Source organism: Hippichthys cyanospilos, chromosome 8, assembly GCF_059441005.1.
Source record: "Hippichthys cyanospilos isolate Australia breed blue-spotted pipefish chromosome 8, RoL_Hcya_1.0, whole genome shotgun sequence".
NCBI classification, from domain to species: Eukaryota; Metazoa; Chordata; class Actinopteri; order Syngnathiformes; family Syngnathidae; genus Hippichthys; species Hippichthys cyanospilos.
Window position 1 is genome coordinate 18030958 of NC_142376.1, and position 22902 is coordinate 18053859.

The 22902-nt window shown below is 39.6% G+C and overlaps 1 protein-coding gene across 1 annotated transcript; it reads right to left on the reverse strand.

The window, feature by feature from the left end:
* Positions 1 to 5746: 5746 nt before the first annotated feature.
* Positions 5747 to 20872, reverse strand: mlip (muscular LMNA-interacting protein). Its single transcript, XM_088421743.1, has 10 exons — positions 20783 to 20872; positions 19088 to 20566; positions 16230 to 16301; positions 15923 to 16003; positions 15754 to 15837; positions 15628 to 15672; positions 12766 to 12804; positions 12282 to 12344; positions 12049 to 12177; positions 5747 to 8091 (listed from the first exon to the last, which is right to left on the reverse strand). The coding sequence occupies exons 1-10, from the start codon at positions 20870 to 20872 to the stop codon at positions 7885 to 7887; spliced, it is 2289 nt and encodes a 762-aa protein (XP_088277869.1). The 3' UTR covers positions 5747 to 7884.
* Between the last annotated feature and the right edge of the window lie 2030 nt (positions 20873 to 22902).

Genomic DNA, 22902 nt, shown 5'->3' on the forward strand with positions numbered 1-22902 from the left:
GTGTCAACAACATTTTAGCAACAGAGCTCAAACGGACATAAAGGTTTTCTGTTCAGTGTCTGTTTCTGAAGTACTTGGTTCGGCCTGATTTTCCATCTTTTACAAAGGCCACTCTTTAACGAAAATGTGAATTTGCAAATGACTACAAATGATTACAAACAGCAATTATTAAGGATAAGGCAGAAACCAATTTAACTGCCTTCAACAAGAGCTGTTTTTAAAAGAAAAAAACAAAACTTGAATTATGGGTTTGATCAACGTTTTGATTGATATGCACAAAACCTACCCAGTGTAATATGTGGCTGTCAATGGTCCAGTGAAGCCATGATGTCTTGGAAGCAGCTTAAACACACAAAGACCCAAGTTCAGGACCCTCACTTATTCTGCCACACGTTGAGATGTTTTGTTCACACATGTTTGTCTGGTTTCAGAAATGGATCTGGGAGGGACCCCTTTGGCCACCCCACTGACCACATTTGCGATGTTTGTGTTCTTGTCACAGTTTTTCTTGTCCGTAATTCTTTTTCTTTGAGAAATACCACGTTTCTCAAGAGCCCAAGACACCAAGGAAGTATTTCATCTGGATGCACATACCCAGGGTGCATTTATTTTTTTTTTTTGTCATTTGATGTTTTTCTGACAGTACGATTATAGAATGGATCAACTTGAGAGAATTTGACAAGGAAGTACTCCTCTGTGGTGGTTGGGAAGCTGACTGGTGAGGGAGGAAAGCCTGTTGTGACTTTACCAAAATATTATTTGTCAGTCAAATTGTTATAAAGTTATTATTTGTCAAGTTTATTTTCCTAAAATGATCATCCATGTAAAGTTCTTATTCAGTTTTTATTTTGGTAACTGTGATATTATTCGCACATTATTAAGGTGTATTTTATTTTGTCTGTTGCCCTGGGGACGTTTTTAGTTGTTGCACTTCCTCTTCTCGTGGCACGTGTGAACGTTACATGATGAAGACAAAAAGGCAAGTATCGGCTGATTCAACAAAGCTGCTCATTTTCATCAGCCTGAATTTGGGGGAAATTGACTTTTGACAAAAGTTGGACTTCATTCCCCTCAGGATTGTATGCAGCCATCGAGGTGTGTTTTGCTGTTATGTTTGCACACTTTTTAATGTAATAGCATTATGGAGTTTTTCGCTTGAATAGTCATAGATAATGTCAGCTGTATCTGAAAATCTGGTGGCATGGTTGCTCAACCGCAGGGATCGACATTGACCTCGAGATGAAATAAAAGTATGGTGATCACAACCCTGCTCTATGTAGACTTGAACTACTGTGTATTACTTTGGCTTAGGTGTAGAAGTACTTTCCCCAGTAAATGTGTTCAGCCATTGTAAAATTACTTCAGTTGGCTAGGAAACAGAAAAAAAAAGAAATACAGACTCCCGCACATACTGTACATGCACCCGATGCCCACTAGCATTCATCTTTCTTGTTTTTTTATTCTCCTTTGTGTTTTGCACCCCAACACATGCTATGTACACACTCATCCTCATTATATGCATTTGTTTCCTGCTTATATAAAATGACTTTGCACACTCATCACATTCAATCTTTGCCATATGGAGTGTAAATAGAATGAGCTAAAAGGCATAATGAATTAAAATGATGGAATGCATCACTAAATTGAAAGCAGTTAATCTCTCCATGCAAGAAAAACATGTTTTGAAGACTGAAGAAAATGTATCATCAATTTAAGTATCGCTCAAGCTGTTTCATCCTGCTATGGACAAAGAGTGTCAATTTCCATCACAAAAGACTATAGGTACTCTTCACACTAAATAGCACCATAATTCTTCCATGGTTCATTTTGTGTACTGCAACCAAACATATCCACCCCCTTTTTCCTCTACAAAACTCACTTGTGTTAGATACCTAACAATATTACAATTCAGTGCCGGGTAGTAATTTTGTTACAAGAAGAAGCTTTACTAGTCTAACGCCATTTCTTAATAGTCTGGTCGTGGTGTTGCTATTCTCAACATCAAAGGGCTTTTCAATAGTAAAGCTGCTTTTCGTTTGATGTTACGTTATGTAAGCTATCCTGCTGCTGATGCCTACCACAGACGGTTGACATGTATTGTGCAAAGCCGTGTGGAATATGGAAAACTGCGTAGGCTATTTCAATGAGGCAGGAGTGCACACCTCATCAATCCCTATAGGCTATACCTTAAAAAATTAATACTTCTTGTCTTTCAGTAGGACTTTCACGAAACAAGCATGCAGAGGAAACCCTGTCGGCTAGCGTATTTTTGTGTACATTGTAAAAAATCACACCAAAAAACTTTGGTAGAGCTCATATTTAGGTTTAAGCGGTTTGACTTGATGCAATAATAGTAATAGTAATATAATAATCACAAAAATAAGCATACTGATACATTTTAATCTTCTGAGCGACTGTTGTTTCCCCCGATCTGCTCCCTAGGTGCTTATGCAGCCCTCTGCCCCAGTGTGTGTTACTAACAGTGTGTGCTTGCTGTATTGGGTCAAATAATATGCAAGGAACACGGTTTGTGTACACGTGTATGGCTCTTATCATGGGTGGAACTGAACACAGGGGCAGTGGAGAGTTGTCTGCCGGTCCAGTGGTTTAAAAATGCAATAGGCCATCAAGACAATAGGTTTAGATTGAGGGGGTGTGAAGCGGTGGAGGCCACGAGAAATAAAGAAGAGTACAGTAAAAGAGTCAGAGTGGGACAGAGCGTGTTAGCCACACATTTAAAAAATTAGAGTTGTTTGGTGGTCAGTAAAGTCTGTTGCCAACTAGCAATAATGACAAGGTAACGTGAAGTTAGTGAAAAGAAAACACACGGACAATTGCGCTCTCTCGCTGAGGAATGCCACTTCCACCTCAAGAGGTTCGGAGATTCGTTATCAGATTCGCTGCTGCTTTCCACACCAGCACCAGCTTTTTGCACCAGCACTTTCCTCACCAGCGTTTGGAAACCTTGTCTGTAAGATCCCTGTTGCAACTAGGAATATTGACAAGGTAAGCTTAGGCTATTATTCACTGTACAATTGCTATTAATAAAAGTCTATAAATAGTTGTGGTCAATGTGTATCATGATGATGCAACTCATACTGATACTCAAACTGAATAGTGACATTGAAATTGTGAAATGCACTAACTTCTGCCTACAGCATAATCAATTCGTCGCGAGGCTGTGAGGCTTAGTTAAAAGAGAATGATTAAAATACAAAAAAAAAAAGATTTTGTATCTTGTCTTTAAAGGGTTACAATACAATATAAGCCCAACTTTCACTGGATGTGTAATGAGCTGCATTTAGAACGGCAAACCCATATTTCCAGTTATGGGGGTCGGAATACAGTTATATAAAAGTAATGCAATAGTAATGTACTGCATTACATTTCAAATTCAGTAATCTTGTAATGTAAATAATTGCTTTGAAATGACAGTAACAAGTGATAAATAATGCATTACAGTTTCAAAGTAGCTTGTTGGACTCAGTGGTCGTACAACAGAGTCCAACAAATCCACCTGTTAATTTCTCAGTGCTAACTATACTAATCTATATTACACGAGACTGATTGTTTTTGGGTTTTTTTTAATGTGTTTGAAGCCTGGTCTGACATGGAATCTGCAGCAGAGACACATTCAACAGAAATATACTTATGTCAGGCCTGCAAGAATTGAGGAAAAAGTAATAATGTACAAGACTGCAATAAAATGATTTTCAGTACATAAAAATGTATGCTACAAAATATCATTTGTTACATGTCTTAAATGATCTTGCTTTAGGTTGTTTGGGGAATAAATCTAATTTCTTCTGATTTTAATTGTGGCTGATATGTGTCAAAAAATACATAAAATGTTCATTCTTTGAAAGTGGCAACAGCATCTTCTTCAATGTTGAGGTTCCAAATGTAAAAACATTGTAGAGAAACAAATAAGACCCCTAGCGATGAGACCTTATTGGCATTTGTAGTCGAGTTTTAGCAGATCCAGAAAACCTTCTTCTATTTGAAAGAGCAAAGCAAGTGATGGCACATAATATACTTTGTTGCTGTTTTTTTCTTCCTCTGAGAAAGCCTCTTTCAATTTTCAGCTAAGAGCCAACAAAAAGTTAAAATATGTTTCTTTTAAGTGAGCTGTGCCACACAAACAGTACATCTCACCCATGTTCCAAGTCAACTGGAAAAAGCTTAAGCACATCAGCGACCCATGAAACAAAAAACAGCATATGGTTGGATGTCATTTTTTTTTTATCACAGAATTTAATCAATTCCAGGCATGTCTCAATTATATGGCCAACAGTGAAAGGGTTTTGTTTCCTTTCTTGTTCTGTGTAGAGCAGAATCTTGCTTTAGTATTTGCTTTCAACTTCATTTTATGGTGGATGAAACTGTTATCAAAAGCAGTTATTTCAAATTCACTTTGACTTTCAGCATCTTGAATGTATCTTGTCGTTTTATAAGATAAGCTGAGGATCACCATGTGGAAACATTCCATTTGGGAAAATTGAAAATGTTCACACATTTTTTTATCAAACATCTCTAATGATGCATCGCATAATGGCAAGATCAAGTCAGGATAACGTGGGGAGGAAAAGGGTCAGGTGCGTTGTGAGCATAACTATCTCCTCTGGGCAGAATCTTCACTTAGCCAGGGTTGTTGCAAACGAGGAGTAGATGTCTCCAGATTGCCCTATTTCCAGAGGTGAAGGTTCTTCCTGATTGGACAGAAGTTGGAAAAGTGACTGCCACCTAGTGATTTTGCATGCTTATAAACGAATGAAACTGCACGATGTTGATTTGTGTAGAAGCTTTGTGGATTTTTTTTTTTTCAATAAACAAAGCCATGTGGACGGAGGGTTTTTTTTTTTTTTTTACACACAAGGGGGATATGTGGGTTTAAATAGTCCTCGTTACATGTGCCCATAAACTGTGCCTATTGATCAACCTGATTTTAAGTATGAATGTTAAAAGTGCTGTAACATGGACAACTTTTTGAAGCTTTTAACTATGTTCAAAAGCTAAATGCTCATCCCCAAAGTGCTATCTTCCTTGACCTGAGAAATCCTGCCGATTGCTGCTCTCTCATCACTCTGCCCCGCCCGAGCAGAAAAAACGAATAGCTGCATAATTTCAATCTAAAGAACTGTTTATATCTATTTGTGTTTTCTTACATTGTAAAATCAAAGTAGTGCACATAAGTTCAGCAAGTTCTTCATCACTCTGGATCGAGGACACACAACATGCTCTTCCATCTTTATCACAATTTGTTTCATGCTCGCCTCCTTCAGTCGTCATGGAGGGGACGCTGCAGCCATTAGACGAGGGACGCGCTTTCAGTGATGTTTCACTTCCTTGTTAAAAACAGCCAAAGGAAAAAAAATTCGTATTTCATAATCACCAATATGCCAACCGATGATTTAATCATATATATGTTGTGGATTGTTTAAAATACCATGATAAAAATAACATGATACCTAATGCAGAAAATGGTTAGTAGTAAAAGTCACTCCCATAATTTCCTGTTCTCTGCATCAAAGAAATTTCCTTTAGGGCTTTCTCCAACAAAGAAACAAACTTACTAATCACGATAGTGCAAAATAGTCAAAGTCTTTATTGGTATCACAGCAGTTTTTAAAATAGGGTAGTAGTTCACTTACAATGGAAATTATTTGCAGTAAAAAATCCTTCCCATTTTGCTGATTTTTTTGTTCTAATTACAACCATAGTTTAATTATGTAATGCCTTTGGGAATTTAAAGGAAGATTGCCTATTTGAAGTATGCACTCGTGCACCAAAGCTCTGTAATTTGTTTTAAAAAAAAAATAGGCAACTTTGGCTGCAGGTGCTTCAAGAACATCACTTAATGCATAAACGTGTGGCAGATGTTCACAGCATTTGAATTCATTTCATTACCAGCTCCACACATTGCTCGATTAGAGGTGGGCATGATTGGTGGAATGACAATCATTTTGAACAAAAGTGTAAAAGAAGAACAATGCCAGGTAAAGTGTATATCTATGCAGACCTCTGCTTTGGCAAAATTACTAACAGTTACTCTGGGGCGGCAAATTTCTGCTCATTAATTCACAAAAACACAAATGCAAAATATTCAAAAAGGTATAGTCTATGATCTAAAATGAATAAAAAACGTAATATTCAGGACTACCATTGCTGCTTCAAAAATTGTGAATGAAAATAAATGAAGGGATTGATGATTTCCCCAAAAGTCAAAAAAAGAAATTTGATTAACAGACAGTCTATTCATAAGCACACGATACATAAACACTGGATTATTTGACTTGTAAGGTGCATTTGAAATCCTTTTAAATTACCAGTGCCAGTGCGCCTTACAATCAGGCATGCCTTATTTATCGATGTCTGCATTTCAGATCATCTTCTTTATTTCAAATTCCTTATTGTTAATTTTCACCTATTGGTTCGAAAAATACAGTACATCTGTCTACATAAGAGCAAAATTACTGTCACGATGGGGCATGGTCGGAGAGTGGGCAGACCCAAAGGGGGCGGACCCAAAGGGGGCGGACCCGGCAGGGATGTATATAGGTGGGGTGTAAAGATGTCAAAAAATAAAAAAAGTCAAAACCTGCATACCAAGTAACAGAAAAAGCCAGAAATAAACTTAGGACAAAAACACTTGACTTACGGACACAGGAAGACTCACAAAAACTACGAGGGACTGACAGAAACAACAACAACGGCCCAACAAGAACCGAAAGGAAACTGGAAACCAAATACACTCAAAACTGACGAGACAACAATGCACACCTGGGCAAGACACAATTGGAGCGGGGAGCTGATTTGTCTGACACAAGGGAAGCACGATGACGAGGACAGGTGGATGCAATCGCACGAACAGGACACTGGCACAAGGAGATCAGAAACATCAACAACTAAGAACAAAACTATCTCAAACCTGGAACATGAAAGGAACACAAAAACCGACACAAACCCAAGACATGAAAGAAACAAAAACCATTAACACCCCCCAGACAACATAGCAAATACAATCTTAACAGGCCAAATGTAGAATTGAATAATTGTTTGCTGTACTGGTTTGTTTTCCTAAAGCCCCTATCCCACTTAAGGGAAACGCAGTCAGCAAAGGTAGCAGTTTTTTATTTATCATTTCTGGGTTTGATCAAAATGGCAAACATTTGCTAGAACTCATTCAAAATGTACTTGCGACAAATACAAACAACTTTTGTGAAACATTGTGAACATTTCGACCTTGAAAGAGCCCGAGCTTGCGCGCGCATTTGGAACCTTGGCCAACACTATCAGTGAATAGCGGCTTTAATATGCACCAATGTGCCATATAAGTGGAAATTTCCCACAGCAGGCCTGTTCAATGATACTGTGCTTTATAATGCAGTGCACCTTATGTATGGTACACAACGATGACAGAGCTCCCCACATTATTCTCTTACAATGTCAGGTCAATCCATATCGGACTACTTAACTTTTCTGAACCTCAGTCGATTTTACTATTTTCAGAGCCATATCCCGTTGCCAACAAAAATAAAACATTCTCTTTCTCTCTCAAGTCAGTCAGCATGGCCACAGAATTCCATCTTTATTGTGACATTACAAACACTAATATTTGGTTTCTGCGGACAGCTGTAGAAGTCAGCACAAATCATTTCAAAGTACAGGTAAATAACAACACATGATTGTCAAGTGAGAGACATCACTAATGGAAATGAGGTGATATGGCCCAACGCTTGCCTCACCAAGCCACTATGTTATAAAGTTTGCAAAAAATGTTGTTTGCACAAAGATGGTTTCAAAAACACGACTGAAAGTCGGCCAAAATCTTTTTCTTTTGTCCAGATTCATGTCATGAATGTTTGTTTGTTTGATCTTCTCGACTTAGATGTGAGTTTCACAAGCTTGGGAGCAGAGAGAGATGGAGGCTTCTTCCTCAAAATGATTGATCTGACCTTCGGGCTCAATGATCTGTAATTCACGCATAGGAAATGGACTTGTACTTTCGGACGCCGTCACTCTTTGCAGCGTTTGACTTTTTCTACGTGTGAGACCATTTCTCCCTGTGTCTTCAAGGCCCACGCTGTCTGCCTGAAAGGACAAAGAAAGGAACACAAATGCTGTGGAATTAGGATCGGTGGTTGAATTGACTGCAGGGAGGGTGAATGTCTCATCAATCAGATTCCAGGCCCTGGAGTCTTTAAATGACATTTCTTTCCATTCGAACTTGACACTTAAAGTGGTTTGCCTCTTTGTGAAATTGCATGAAATGACTTCCATGTACACCAGATTCCAGATCAGTTCTTTCCAGGGCACAATGTGAAATCAGCTCTGTATTTATTACCTCCATAAGAAGCAAAAGCAGTTTGAGAGATTGTGGCTCATTAGTTTGCAGGATTTTGCGAAAACTACTGGAGTGATTTTCAAAGCGGCGGGACACATCCAAAAAGGTCACATGTACAGTTTTGGACTAGCTCTATATAAAGGTGCCCACCCATCCGTTTTCTTCGCTGCTTATCCTTACTAGAGTCACAGGCATGCTGGAGCCTAACCCAGCTGTCTTTGGCAAGTAGGCGGGGTACATCCTGAGCTGGTTGCCAGCCAAAGAGCAGGGCTTTCAGAGACAAACATCCATTCACACTCACAAACACACCGAAGGACAAATCGGTGTGCCCATTACACCTACAGTGCAAGTTTTGGGTAATGAGGAAGGAAACCTGAGTTAGCTGGAGAGAACCTGTCCGAGCACAGGGAGAACTCGCAAACTCCACACGAGGCAGGCCGTAGTTAGAAGCAAACCTCAGAATTACGAGGTGGACGTGCTAAAAACTCTTCCACCTGCGTATTTAAATATGTACTTTTCCTTTCACTTTCTCTGCCCGCTTGAAATGGTGCCACGGGGGACATTTGTCCATCAGATACAGCATTAAAAATGTGTGCATACCTGTCACCTACAGGACAGAAGGAGACAGACACGTGTAGGATTTTCTCATGTTTGATTGTTTGTTGTTTTGTTTTTGCCTGAGTAGAGATCTACCCATTTTACAACATCTTTCAATTTCTTTTTGAACATCTTTTAAGCTAATGGGTTATTTTCTTCATGGTGGAGACAAACTTCATTGTTATTTTTGAGTTTGGACACCGTCTCCTTTGCCATCAGTTATAGTTTACTCAACCCAATAGTTGCATCACTGATAGCTATAAGACTTTAGAAACAAGTTTGGGAAGCCGAAGTAGCCACAATGGTTTACTTTGAAGAAAATTAAAAGGATTTTGCGCAGGCGTTGGTGCAAGCAGTGATGGTGACGTCCATACGATTTTAAACAATGGCGACATAGTACAATTGCATTATTTTTATCTAAAGAGCTTTGCATTAAATTATACATGAATGTGATAATAAATAGGATGCATCAAAAGCACTCATTTTATCATCGTAAGAAGATGGTGAGAACGATTTTGGGTGAAATTTGTGATGCTGTCCCATGTCCTCCAGGACAGGACAGACGGACATGTATCAATTGGGAGTTTTTGTTTGTCTTCTTGGTCAACAAATCTTATGACCGGCTCTTTCAAATACACTGATTTTAAGGATTCAGTGTACTGAAAAGAACAGTTATGCTCATTACTGTTTGGGGCGGTGTGTTGATGCGGAAAAGTACAGGGTGTAATAATAATAATAACAACAATGCATTACTTTTGTTGAGGGCTTTTCTAGACACTCCAAGACATTTCACAATGGATACATTATTCATACGCGCACACATTGATATACCAGTTGGTGGTAATCTACGTGATGTAGTCACCGGTGCCCCCGGGCAGACTGACAGAAGCACGGCTGCCATATTGCACCTACCGACTCCGACCACCCACTGGAGGCAAGGAGTGGGAAGTGTCTCGCCCAAGGACACAACCACACATGATTCAGACAGAGTGAGGTTCAAACAGCCAACCCTTTGATTACTGGGCGAGGTGCGCTACTGGCTGAGCTACGGCTGCTTCAACTTGATAAATGCAGTGCTTCAAGTAGTTCAAGCGTGGCGCTTTTGGTTTTTAATTTCCTGAAATTGAAAGCTTTGGAGAATGCAATCCTTTTGCTTAACGTTAGGCAATATGTGATTCAAATTATGTTTGTTTTATCGTAGTGTTCTATAAAAGATCTGCGTTGAGCTTAGCCCAATGTGCAATTTGCGAATAAATGACACACCAGGAGCCCATGTCCTTTTGAAAAGCAAAAGCAAAAATGACAATAAATGAAACAAAATGGCAAACGCACTCTTTGAGTTTCTACAGTAAATAGAGGCAACACAGACTCACAAAGAGACTTTCTCCCATAGACGATCTGGTCAATAACTTTTAAAGACCTGAGGTATCCCAAAAGGAATGCCAAATACTTTTACATTATTGTAGAGATGTGAAGGCAAAATAGAGGGCAGGAATCCATTATAAACTATTGCGTGATCAATGGTGTGGGATTAAAAGCAGACTGCATGAATTAATTCTTCATGATTTCAGTCTCTCACAGAGGACTATACAGGATTTTTTTTTTTTTTATTATTATTTATCTTGTTATTACTGCTGCTTCTTCTTGAAAGAGTCAACCATAGTGTCCAGCTTTTTTCTTTCAAGCAAATGGAGTCAAACATACATTTTAAAAGAGTCCATTTATGGCTTAATAATGAAGCAACAGCCATGCTGTTTTGCACCACATTCACACTGTGGTAATGCGTGGGCTGTCTTTGTATACAGTTGGGCGAACGTCATTAGTATCTTCTGACATTAAATTTAATTAATCATAATTTATTTGCCCGTTCAGTAGTCAGGATTACATTTATTTCAATGCAGCAATGAATACAAGGAAAATCACTGCGTGTGACTTGATTGCAAGTTGTATAAATGATTTAAAAGTGGCATCACCAAAGTCAAGGTCAAATTTGTCATCCAAATAGTAAAGCCGACACGGTCATAATCAATTTTTTAGTATGCCTCGGACCACAATTCTGTTGGGACAAACTCTAGCCTCCATGACTGAACAGGACAGGACAGGCAGTTATAGAAAATAGGTGGAAGATGGGCAGGCTTGTCGTGTAAAGATTTTTTTTTTTTTTTTTTTTTACCGGCATGGCTCGGTGGTAGGTAGAGTGGTCGTCTCCCAGCTGAGAGGCTGAGAGGCTGTGGGTTCGATCCCCCTACCATCAAGACCATGTCGAAGTGCCCTTGAGCAAGACACTGAACCCCCAATTGCTCCCGATGCCGCGTCATCAGTGGGTCAACGACTAGTTAGTGTAAAGCGCTTTGAGTACCCAAGGTAGAAAAGCGAAAGTCCATTCACCATTCCATTTTAGGGAAAACAAGTGTTGATGTTACTTATCAGGATTCCAAAAATTGTCATTTATTGATTTATATTTTCTAATCTAGACTAGATGCACCCCCAACCACGCTTTGAACCTTTTTTAATTTGTGGAAATTTACTTATGATCTTAAGAATATTACATCGCTCTTGTATGCATACGTGTTTTAACAGATTAGACTGTGAAGTTTTGAATGCCTTAGTTTTTTAAGCTGACGAGACGGAATTTGCCATGAAGCCATTCTCGTGTCCGATGGCATCAAAAAAATCTGTTAAATAAGACCATGGACCATGTCGGTCTGTTGCTGTTGTCAATTGCTTCATGCTCATCACGTTACGAATGCTCTTTTTTTTCCTGATAAATGCAATGAGACACCGAGGGCTCGATCAACTGAAATTCCAACCCTGACTTTGTCTCTCAATTTTGTGTCGTCATCCATGGTAAAATTGAACATTTGTCAAAAATAATTATTACTACTCTAGTTTGGACATAAGAAATGATGCCCTCAGCAATAAAAATGTATTTGTACTTTGTTACTTCACACCACCGGAACAAGTCTAATCCTGAATAAATGTCAAGCTTTGTTGTATTTGTTAAACCACTAAATATAATACAATTAAATGAGGTTAAATTGCTTTGGCTTTTTGACTGTGTTCATTTAGCTCTATAGCATGTTGTGCACACATTTCCATGAATCTACCTTGCATAAATCGGAGTGACCTTTTGAGCAACAATGGGCATCAGTTTTACTGTAGGGATGGTAATTTTCTTCATCTTTCTCTGAAAATCTTGGAATGGTCAGCATCGGGCGAATTACCCCAGGCTTTGTCTAGACATGATAAGACATGAGACATATTCATAATTAAGTAGTCTGAAAGTTCCTTTTCCAAGGAGGTGGGGGTACAGTTGATGACACCGGTGAATGCTTTGTACCTTTGTTGAGTCCATCAGCCTTTTTTCAACACTTGCGGATGGATGGATGCTGCTTAGAGATGCCTGATGAAAATAACATGAAAGAAAAATGTATGACCTCCCATGCATTTAGGTGAAGAGGTGGATAATACCGGGGCAGAAAAATCAATTTTTCACACATGAGAAAACAACCAAAGTACAGCTACCAATTCAAATGAACTATGTGTTGCTTGGTTCGAGAAAACTGGAATGTAACATCCGGGCATTACCATTCCCAGTAATATCAAGATCAGCAAATAGTATTCAAATGAATGATATTTTTCAAAAAATTACAGTACGTTTAATTAAATGATTTGCACATTTCAAATGCATGGACTTTTAGCAAGTTTCACAACAAAACGTAGTGTTTGTTCATGGTCTATGCCCTAGCCTTGATTGCAAGGAAATCAAGTAAAAGTAGAATGTAAGCATTTAGACTGATAGTGAAAACTACAGTTGCACTTACATATTTGGTTTCACGACCCAAGGGTTTGGCGGAGTTTCTCTGAAAACACAACAAAGACATCATGTAAAAGAAAATGAACAGTGCACAGACAAGTTGTCTAGAGAACTGCTAGAGAACTGGAAGTAATTGACTTGACTGGAATTAACATAGTCTGGTGAAGTATGAATACAATCAGAAATTATTGCCAAAATGTATATGATATTATTATATTTATTATTGAACTATTTTTGTGTATGTTTAGGATGCAGACAGGCCTGAAAAAGCCTGAGAATCGGATTTTGAATTTTCCTGCTCCTAACTTTGTTTGAGGACACTATTTTCAAAATGGCCAGATTCAATATAATGACCCTTCTACGAGGCATACAAGCAAAACTTTTGTTTTTTGTGTGTGTTACAGTAACATCTCAGGAACCAAATTTAGCTGGCAGTAAATGTGACATTTTCAATTTTTTTCAATTAACGATCGCTGTGATGGATATATATTGTCTAGAACTTTTTTTTTTTGCTGACCTTCAATACCCATTAATGATGTTCATAATCATTGGAAATTACTGAAATTTGCATATCATCAATTTATTAGCTATTACATAAATGCCACTGGGCTGAAAGTTTCTCAATACACCTTGCATACAGATAATATATTTAAGATTAAGTAATACATTGCATAAAACCTAGCTATTTGGAAGCTTTTTAGATATATCAGGAACTACTATATCAATCCTGGCAAAACGGGTAGAAAGGGAACTCAATGAGGATTCCAACTCAGCAAAGGCATGTTTTAGCAACTCGACCGCCCAATCCCACCTAAGAAAATGTTAGTGTTCAATACTCGGACAGACAGGACTCTGAACTGTGAGGCAGACATGCTAACTACTCATTCATCGAGCCACCCAATTTTACACATTGTCCCTTTAAATATGTTATATTTAGCAGCAATAATGAGTATCTTGAGTATCTTTACCCTCAACGTATCTATAGCCTCAGAAATAGACATCCACCATCATGTGCACGTAATTATTTGGCCACAAACTTTGTTGGTACAAGCTATGTCTGTGTCTTTGACTTTGCAAAGAAATGGAATAAATTTTAGAAACAACGAGTCTCAAGGGTAAACCATGTTAACAAGATGTATGCTTTAGGGGGCTGAGTCCTTCCCAAGATATCTCAGTGGGTAATCCCTGTCTCAAGGGTAAGGATTTTTATTTAAATTATTCTGAATATTGTAGGGGACAACGCCCCTTCAAGATTTACCAGAACATTTCTCAGCATGAAAAACATGACACTATCTATGGTTGTGTGTATGGTAATAATAATGGTCATTATGTTGCATTTGAACTTGGAGCAGGCCATTTTACCCAACATGCAAAAATCCTTGAAGAACAATTCTTGAGTTAATTAACTGTTTCAGGAAAATATAAATTCATAAAAGAAATGTTATACTCAGTCGGTTATTCATTTTCCTTATTTTTCAAACCCAGATTTACCCCCATACTAGAATGATTCGACCCAACTTGTCAAGTGCCACCTCTCAAAATAATGATTTATTTTTTGTAGATGTCTCTCTATGATCTTGAAAAAGGACATTTTAAGTTGAATATTTTTTGTGGACAAATATTTATTGGTGATTATTTATTTTTAGGGCTGGTCCAACACTTTATTTCGATTATATTTTATGGTCAAATATTTATTAATATTAAGTTAATAATTTATTTTTGTGAACAGATCTCTATTGTAATCTCAAAAGATGACGCTTTATGTTTAATATGTTTCTGAGGACAAACATTTATTTATAATTATTTATTTTTGAGAACAGGCTTGACACTTTATTGAAAATTTTGTGGTAAAAAAAAAAGTATTAATAATTACGTTACGTAATTATTTCTTTTTGATAACAGATCTCTTTTATGATCCAAAAGAGGACACTTTATGTTGATTATGTTTTTGTGGATGAATACAAATGACGTTTGAAGGTTCTAAAGTTTAAAAAAAAAATCAAATGATGGCATGTTTTAAGGTTGCTGTTTTTTTAAACCTAAAAATACTTTGCACTGGTTAAGAGGTACTCGGCTGAAAACGGGACACATCACTGAAAAAAGGCTGAGAACCACTGGGTTATTAGATAAGGTTTAAGTGACTTTCCTTGCTTCTGATTCCCTAGTTGAAAGTCTGGGCAGTGATCTTATTCTTGTGGCGGTATTCCAAGCCTGCACACATGATGGATAACTACAGAACGCTTTCTTCCTTTTGATCAATAATGAAAAGATGACTTCAATCAGCGTGATGATTACACAGTTCAAATGTACTTTTCTCTTATTATTTCATGAAGTAACCTTTCATCATTCCAATGGATTTTTGGTTACATCCTGTGTGGTGCTCCATGTTTTAGTTAGGAGTTCCTGTTGTATCTATTTTATTCGAAATTTTATGCCCAGTGCAGCATGGTGGCTAACCAGTTAGCACGTTTGTGTTAAATAAATATCTTGAAAAATGTCATTGTCCAATAAATCCGTTGAGTTTTACGAGAGTAAATGAATGGTGCTATCCTGACAAGCTGTTTTACTGAATCCAAATCAGCTGACCTGCTCTTCACACCTCCAGTTGTTATTCGCTTGAAGCTGATGCTACACCAACATCCATTGCTTTTTGCTTCTGGCATGTTCAAATTAAAATTGTCACCCTGTCTCCTGAAATTACGCTGATAAGGCCGTTGCCGCTTTAAATCATTTTACTGTCAAGATTGTAATCTACACACTTATGGATTCAACAATCTGTGCAGAGACCAAAACTGGGTCAATGATGAGTGATGATATGCTGATTAATATTATGAGGCATCAGGCAAAGGCAAATGGGAACTCGCTGTACCTGCAAACCGGTGTCCGCCATGAATTTCTTTGGCGATGCTTTGCTCTAAAATGTGATCCAAACCAAAAACCGGTAATTAACACTACATAGTACCATATTATTGGTAAATATTTTGACTGAACTCACTGGTGGAGTGGAATCTGCCAATATCTCATCAATGACTGCATACAGTTCCTCAGACTGCTGCCGGAGCTGAGCAGGTGAGCACATCTGATAAACACACAAAAGGATTGAGATTACGCCTCAATTAGATGACATCCATGGGACAGATGCTCAGTGGTAGGTTTTCAGATACCTCAGCATGGCTGTCTTCATCAGCCTTATCGCGCGTGATGCCTCTTTTCATATTTTCACTCTCCACCTGCTCATCTATTACCTGTGAGTGTGAGGCACAGTGGATGGCCACAAACTGTAATCAACGATGAGTGATTATCCATTAGAGGCCCATGCCACCCCTGCACAATTTGCATTCATGCATTCTGCATTTATCTCGGTTATCTTCTCTGCATCTTGCCTGGATAAGTATACCGCTAAGACATCACACGGCGGATGAGTCAACAGTATAATGAGGTGCTTTGATAAAACACAGTCAGTAGAAGTACCTGCTGATCCAAGAGAAGGGTGTTTGTAGGGATTGCAGCGAGAGATTTGTAGCTTGACTTAATCTTGTGAGGCTTCAGTAAGAGTAGGAAGAACAACGCATGAATATGATTAACACAGTTCAGCTGAATGGTCACAAACAGTTGGACAGTCATCGTTTAAAGCCGTCATTTCTCCAGCATACAAATAATAATAAGCCTTTCAGTTTCAATCTTTTGGTCGGACTACAAATACCGAAGTGTGATTTGTGCTCAATAAATATTCTGTTGGCTGCCAAAAATCAGGAATGCTGGTGGAAATGACAGGCTCAGGTCAAAATGGTCAATATCTTGTATTGGACAAAGAGAGTGGATATAAAAAGTCTATACAGCTCTGTTCAAATATGTTGTTGCCATTAATGTGGCCTTCAACTTGTAAAAAGGAAAACAAAAATGTACAGTGTTCCTTCACCACTAATATTCGGTTTTGTTCAGCCACAAATAAAGGCACCTTTGCATAAAAATAGTGCTGGGTGTTGTGTTTTAAGTGCAATGCAATATTTTGCGATACAGGAAAGGCTTATTGCGATACGTGTTGCGATATATTGCGCAATGTTTTATTTAAACATAATTTTAAAAAAAGTATTTCTTTTAAGCATGCCGTTCACTATGATAATATGTCCCCAGTAGTTGAGAATACTATTTCCGAAGGCACTGATGTGGCAGGAATACGGAGATAGCATTTTGCCATACGTGCCAGCACAGGATACTCGTGACCGTGATCTTGACCTCACCCGTAAATGAAACATTTGTGACGTCACTTGCGTTGCTTTGAAAAAAAAAAAAACCCCGACCAAACTATATCAATCATTCTACATCGAGGGAGTCATGGCATCACATAAGGGTGATTTGGCAACAACTTTTCACAACTCCTTTCAAGCAGTGCGCTTGAAGGGAGTGTGGTGCGAGCTGATGCATGAGGAAATGACTTTGAGTCTGACCCTTTAAGAAATCAAGCATTGCATTGTAAAGGAATTGGGGTGGGGGAGGGCACGGCAGTCCTCGGTTATGCGGTTAGAGTTAGCCAATTCAATTATGTCATGAATGACAATGATAAGCCCAATGAATGGTCTTTATATCAAAATTGATGAAAAGGGAACAGTAACTTGTCAGGGGGAAGGTCAAAGACCTGAAGAAACCCTGAACAAGCTGCAGGGTTTTATGTAGCAACAATCTGCTGTCTTTTGTATGTTTGGACTATAGGTTTGGCTGAAAAAATAGAAGCCTTATTTTACACTGTATGAAAAATATGAAATAAAATTCATCTTTTTTTCTTCTATATGATCCCTTATGCACCGCAGAGAAAGTGTTATTTTGAAGTGTTATTTTGCTTTTCATTTGTGGACTGGGGCTGCACAGACCTGTAATTATATGTGATAAGCGATATGAGCATTGGATTTTGTTTAATTAATTTAGACAGTGAACATAGTTAACGATAGTAAAGTACAGTGGACCACTGGGTTACAGCGTCCCTGGCTTACATTTATTTCATGTTGCAATGTGGAATACTGAGTTTTTTCATCCCCTCTTTAGGGCATTTATCCCGCTTTACGATTAACATCAACAACTGTCATGACGTGTGGGGTTGGTTGTGTTTTGTTGTTTTGCGAACGAAGCTGGAGATAATCAAGAATACGAAGGAAGCTAAGCTAGCCTCGCCTAGCCTACCCTTACTCGGGAATGTGGCCATAACAAGCGTTACTCGAAGGTTAATAAATCCTGTATATGTTTTATTTATGATATTATTTAATAGCAGTATTATTTAGTAGCGGTTACTATACTATTTGGATACCAATTTTTAATAAGTATATCCAATTTTTATTTTTTTACCTGAAATTTTACATGCATTAACTAATTAACATAGGTTTGGATTTCCCGCCATACGGCGAATTTGCGTTACCATCCCAACCGCAGAACAGCTTAATCTCGTAAACAGGGTGCCCACTGGATTAATAATATAATAATATAATGTTTTCAAAATAAATCATCTCAAACTTCTTAAGTAGCATTCTATAACATTTATATTTCATCCATCCATCCATTTTCTTATCCTCACAAGGGTCGAAGGCTTGCTAGTGCCTATCCCAGCTGATTTCGGGCAGTAGGCGGGGGACACCCTCTTCTAGCTGCCAGGAGAACATATGACCTCAAAATACGAATATATTTGCTCTCTCACAATGTAATGCTAATGGTTGCCAAACTTGCCATTTGTGGGATTTGCTGAAAAGTGATAGATTTAGAGATCTGACAGTTCCCTCAATGCCAGCAATATTGCACAGTCCTTTGTTAGCGATAGCTGTATTTTTGATCATATTGTGCGGCCCTTGTAGGGACTTTGCAAAACTCAGCCTTATTGCGGTTTATTCTAAACATCTTAGAATGGTGCATTGAAGTTTCATGAAAAAAACATTGTTCACTCTTTTTTTGTCCACTGTCTGAAGTCTTTTTGCGAAAATAAATCGCTTGAAACCATACATACCTGTAGAAGAAAAGCAATTGCGTATCTTTCATGAAAGAGCCATAGACCCATGGTTCTAAATCTCATGAACAATGGCAGTTAATGAATGTAATGGAAAATAAAAATGATAAAAACAAGAAAAAATATGACATTATTCTAATATAAGTATGTTGTCAGCATTTTCAATATAATTGTTCTTCGATCAGTGCTTCCATGTAAAAACAGAATTGTGTCTGTGTTGATGCCTGTATTGTGCAGCTCTACAACTGTTAATGGTTGGTGGGTGCATGTCTGCATATCGTCAAAGAACAACATGCATCCTTGAGGGTGTTCTAGTGGTGCACGTGGCAAGCAGAGTGACTACCTTTCTTTTTATACCCTCCCTGTCACTGCGGTCTGATACTCCACTCGCTGGCCTCGGAGAGGGTGTGGAGCGCAGGGAGAATGAAGGGGATGGCGTGAGGTTTCGCAAATGGGTGGCAGGAGAGGGCGTCGGCGTGGGAAAGCTCGCGAGAGTCCTTGAAAAATCCACAGGTGTGTGTCGAGACGGCGTGAGATTGGGTGCTTTGATGAAGCCTTGCGGTGATTTACACCTTCCAACGCTAAGGGAAGGCAGAGGCGAAGTGGAGCCGCTGGCTGAGCGGGAATGTGAGAGAGAAGATGGAGGGGTGCAGGGAGAAGGGGTTCGCAGTTGCTCAGAAAGCCAACGAAGTTTCGTCAGAGAATTCGTCTCCTGACTTTTCTTCATTGGAGAAGTGGCTGCTTGATGAAAAAGTGCAGAGTGAGTCATTTGCTTTTCAAGGTGGTGATTTCCTTTGCTGCTGCATTCCACGTCAGGCTTGAACACATATGAGTGCCGCAGTGTTATTTCTTGGTGGTTTGGTGGAAGACATTTGAGTTTGGAGCATAACTGCAGTGATGGATCGCTTGGCAGCATGGTGTTCTTCAACTGCGGCTGAGAAAAAACCTGCTCCCAATTTGGCGTGCTTCTCAAGTGAATCTCCCCCGAGCATCTTTTAACTGGGCTGTGAAGTCTACGGCGCTCATCAGTCAGATCAGGCGGGGGTGCTGTAACAGACCTAACGAACTCCCGGTGAGCAAAAGCTTGATCATCTAAAGATGTGGATGACGAGAACGGAGAGGAAAACTCCAGGGGAATGGAGGCCACGCTGGATGCCGCTGTGCACGCTTTGCAGAAAGTGAGGGTCACAGGGTTAACAGGCCAGCAGGGAGTGTAAGGCCTCCGCAGAGAAGCGGACAGAATGGGCAGACGGCCTTTCCGCAGAATGGCTGTCAGGAGGGCTAGTCTGGTGAGGGGAGGCCGATGCCGAAGAGGAGGGGACTGTGGACACATTGACGATGCCAGGCTGTCGCAGGATGAAAAACAAGATTGAGGGATGTGAACCAGACTGGAGCCTGGAGCAAGAGTGTGCTTTCTGATCCGAACCACGGCAGGGGAGAAGATGCCGGAGCGCACTGAGGAGCAGGGGGAGACGGTGCGGCTGAGAGAAGTAGGAGAAGTGACCGAAGAACGTGGCATGGCAGCCGGCCAGAACTTGCCCCAGCTCTCTGAGAGGACAGACTCTCTGGATGAAGCCGGTGTGGGGAACATGCGCGCCGAGCATGTGGGGCTAGTGGCACGATCCGAGCCGGGAGGCTTATGAGTTGAGAAACCCGAGCTAACCTCAACACGTCCAGCGCAATCGTGACCCCGCTGCTGGGAAAGGCCCCGCTGTTTAGAAGCTGTTGTTTCCATGGAGGCAGCGCCGTTGTGTTTGGGTGTATTTTCAGACTGGCCCCCCAGTGACGTGGAGGTTTGGAAGTAGCTCACTGGAGCCAGTGGCTGACAACAACAAAGCGGATTGACATATTCTTAGTTAGGCTCAGAACAACTTTTTACATTGAGTTGGTTCAACCAATAACTTTAGTTCCATTTCTTTACAAAAGAAAGCCCTATGATATGTTGGAACCTCAAACAAATACATCTTGTTACAAAATGTTGGCTCTTAATCTAACTGTTCCTAAGGTGTGCATAATATTTGTAATACAACTCCCTTACCTCACTTGCGTTTGTTTCATTTCCCGTTCCACCCCCTGGTGAATCCCGAATAAAGATTATCTCCGCTTTTAAAATCTTCCCATCCGACATGTCGCCTGCCTTCTCATATGCAGCGTGGCTCTGACAGGAGAAAGGCAAAGAGAAACTCAGAGGTTGAAACATGAGAGAGGTCCGCTGTGAACTTCAGCTACTCTACTGATCTTGGGGGAGTGTGCTCGGTGTCACCGCCCCACATGCCCCCAACACAATTTAAATGTACTCACACATGTCACACTCACACAGGGCTCGTGTCTCCCTGATCTGCATACATCATCCGTGGGCGGATGTCAAACGGCGGTCCTTAGTTTTTGGCTGTTAGAATAAAGACTTTCCAGAATTCAAATTCAAAATCTGTTTACAAACGTTGTCAAGTAAACACTAAAGTATAGTATTGGTGCTGGAGCGTTTTTATGACCAACTGCAAAAGGTTAAAGTTCATTCAATTTGATCTGCTGGAGACAATCGCAAATGTGTTCCGTGTTTTAGATTCCATTTAATCTTTTCACAGAATTGGAAAACAAGAGCACTGGGGAAAGGGCATGGTCAAAGAAAAACACCAAGCGGTGGTTATTTCCTCTCTCCTACTAAAGCAATATATCTGTAGAAAAAAAAAGAAGCAGAACTACAGTAAACAACCCATCTATTCACGTGGATGGCAATTTAAAAAATCATTTTAATCAACACATTAATTATTAACACAGCAGTAGCTTGTATTGTTGCTACTCATCGCATGCCTCGGTTGTATTGGTATTAGTATTAGTAGTATTAGTGTTTATTGAGTTTTCATTTATTTACGTTTTCTGTTTTGAATGAATCCGTGTTACTACTTGTAGCGTTTGATTGACGTGCGCGTAAGAAAGGGAGAAAGGGAGAGTAGGTCTGAAAGAAAAAAAAAAGAAGATTTGGCCATGCGCTGTCCTGAAGTTCAGTGCTGATTTATCAGTAAGACCGCAGAACTCGGCATTCGCAGCTTCACTCTAAATGGGACCCGTGTTACAGTCGCCTCCAGAGACCGGAGAGGCCCTTTTTAAGGATTACACATGCAATAAAGTGTCAATCAAATTTTCCACAAATGGAGTTTGGTGTGTTTCCGGAAGTTTTTAAAACGTGTTTTTGATTTTTTAATCTCGCGAGTTGATAATCCCCGTTTGACTTTCCAAGGAATGTGCGATGTGGCACGGCATGGCGGACTGGAGACACACGCAGTGGGCAGGGTGAGCGGCATAATTGCAGAGGCACATCGCAGTGCAGCAGAGCGGAGATGCAACGCAGTATGTGGAATTCTCGTGTAATCAACCTAGAGTGTGGCCCGTAGCTGAATCAAACATTATAACAGGGAAATGGAGTTTATGCTCGAAATTCCACTTAATTACAACAGCGTTGTTTTTCTATTATATTATCTGTATTGCTCCCTTTCTCGCATGTGAGATGCAGGCTGCTTGCTGGAGGCAGTCATTAGCTTGGACAAGATTCACTAGCTAGACCACAGGTGTCAAACTCAAGGCCCGGGGGCCAGAACCGGCCCGCCACATCATTTTATGTGGCCCGCCAAATGCTGATTTGATTTCAAGTTTCTAGCTAAACTTGCAGATCGTCTTCAAAAATAACCATTTTCTGTTCCCGGTCTATCTTTTGAACAGTTTTTATCTGTTTTCCAAACTAGGTAAAGATGTAAACCAGAAAAAACGACGTTTATTAGACACTTTCTATTTTTAAGTCCTAAATTTTCAGGATTTTATAGAAATTAAAGGGCTACGTTAAAATAGAAGCTTTTGTAGACTATTTTTAGATTTATTCCGGCCCTCTAACAGACACTATAAGTACAATGTTGCCCACGCTAAAAATCAGTTTGACACCCTTGAGCTAGACAATCAGTCAATCAGCTCATGGGTACTCCTATATCACACATGATTGGCTCCTGTTACAACAATGAGGGCAGGAGTGGATTTTCAACTCCTGGGTAGAAGTGGATTACAACTCCTGCCCTCATTGGTTGATGTCATGCCAGGAGCCGATCACGTGGAAAAAGAAAACCCGTCGTTATTAGCTGTTATTATTCCTCAAGACGCAGAGCAATGGGA

Bases quoted from the DNA above. Each gene is read 5' to 3' on its own strand.
- mlip (XM_088421743.1), bottom strand. From the start codon at position 20,872: ATGTCGGATGGGAAGATTTTAAAAGCGGAGATAATCTTTATTCGGGAT. The intron at 16,302-19,087 runs GTAGTCACTCTG...CTCTTACTGAAG, and splicing joins GGGAGGGTATAAAAAGAAAG to CCTCACAAGATTAAGTCAAG. The intron at 15,673-15,753 runs GTGAGTTCAGTC...ATCACATTTTAG, and splicing joins TGGCAGATTCCACTCCACCA to AGCAAAGCATCGCCAAAGAA.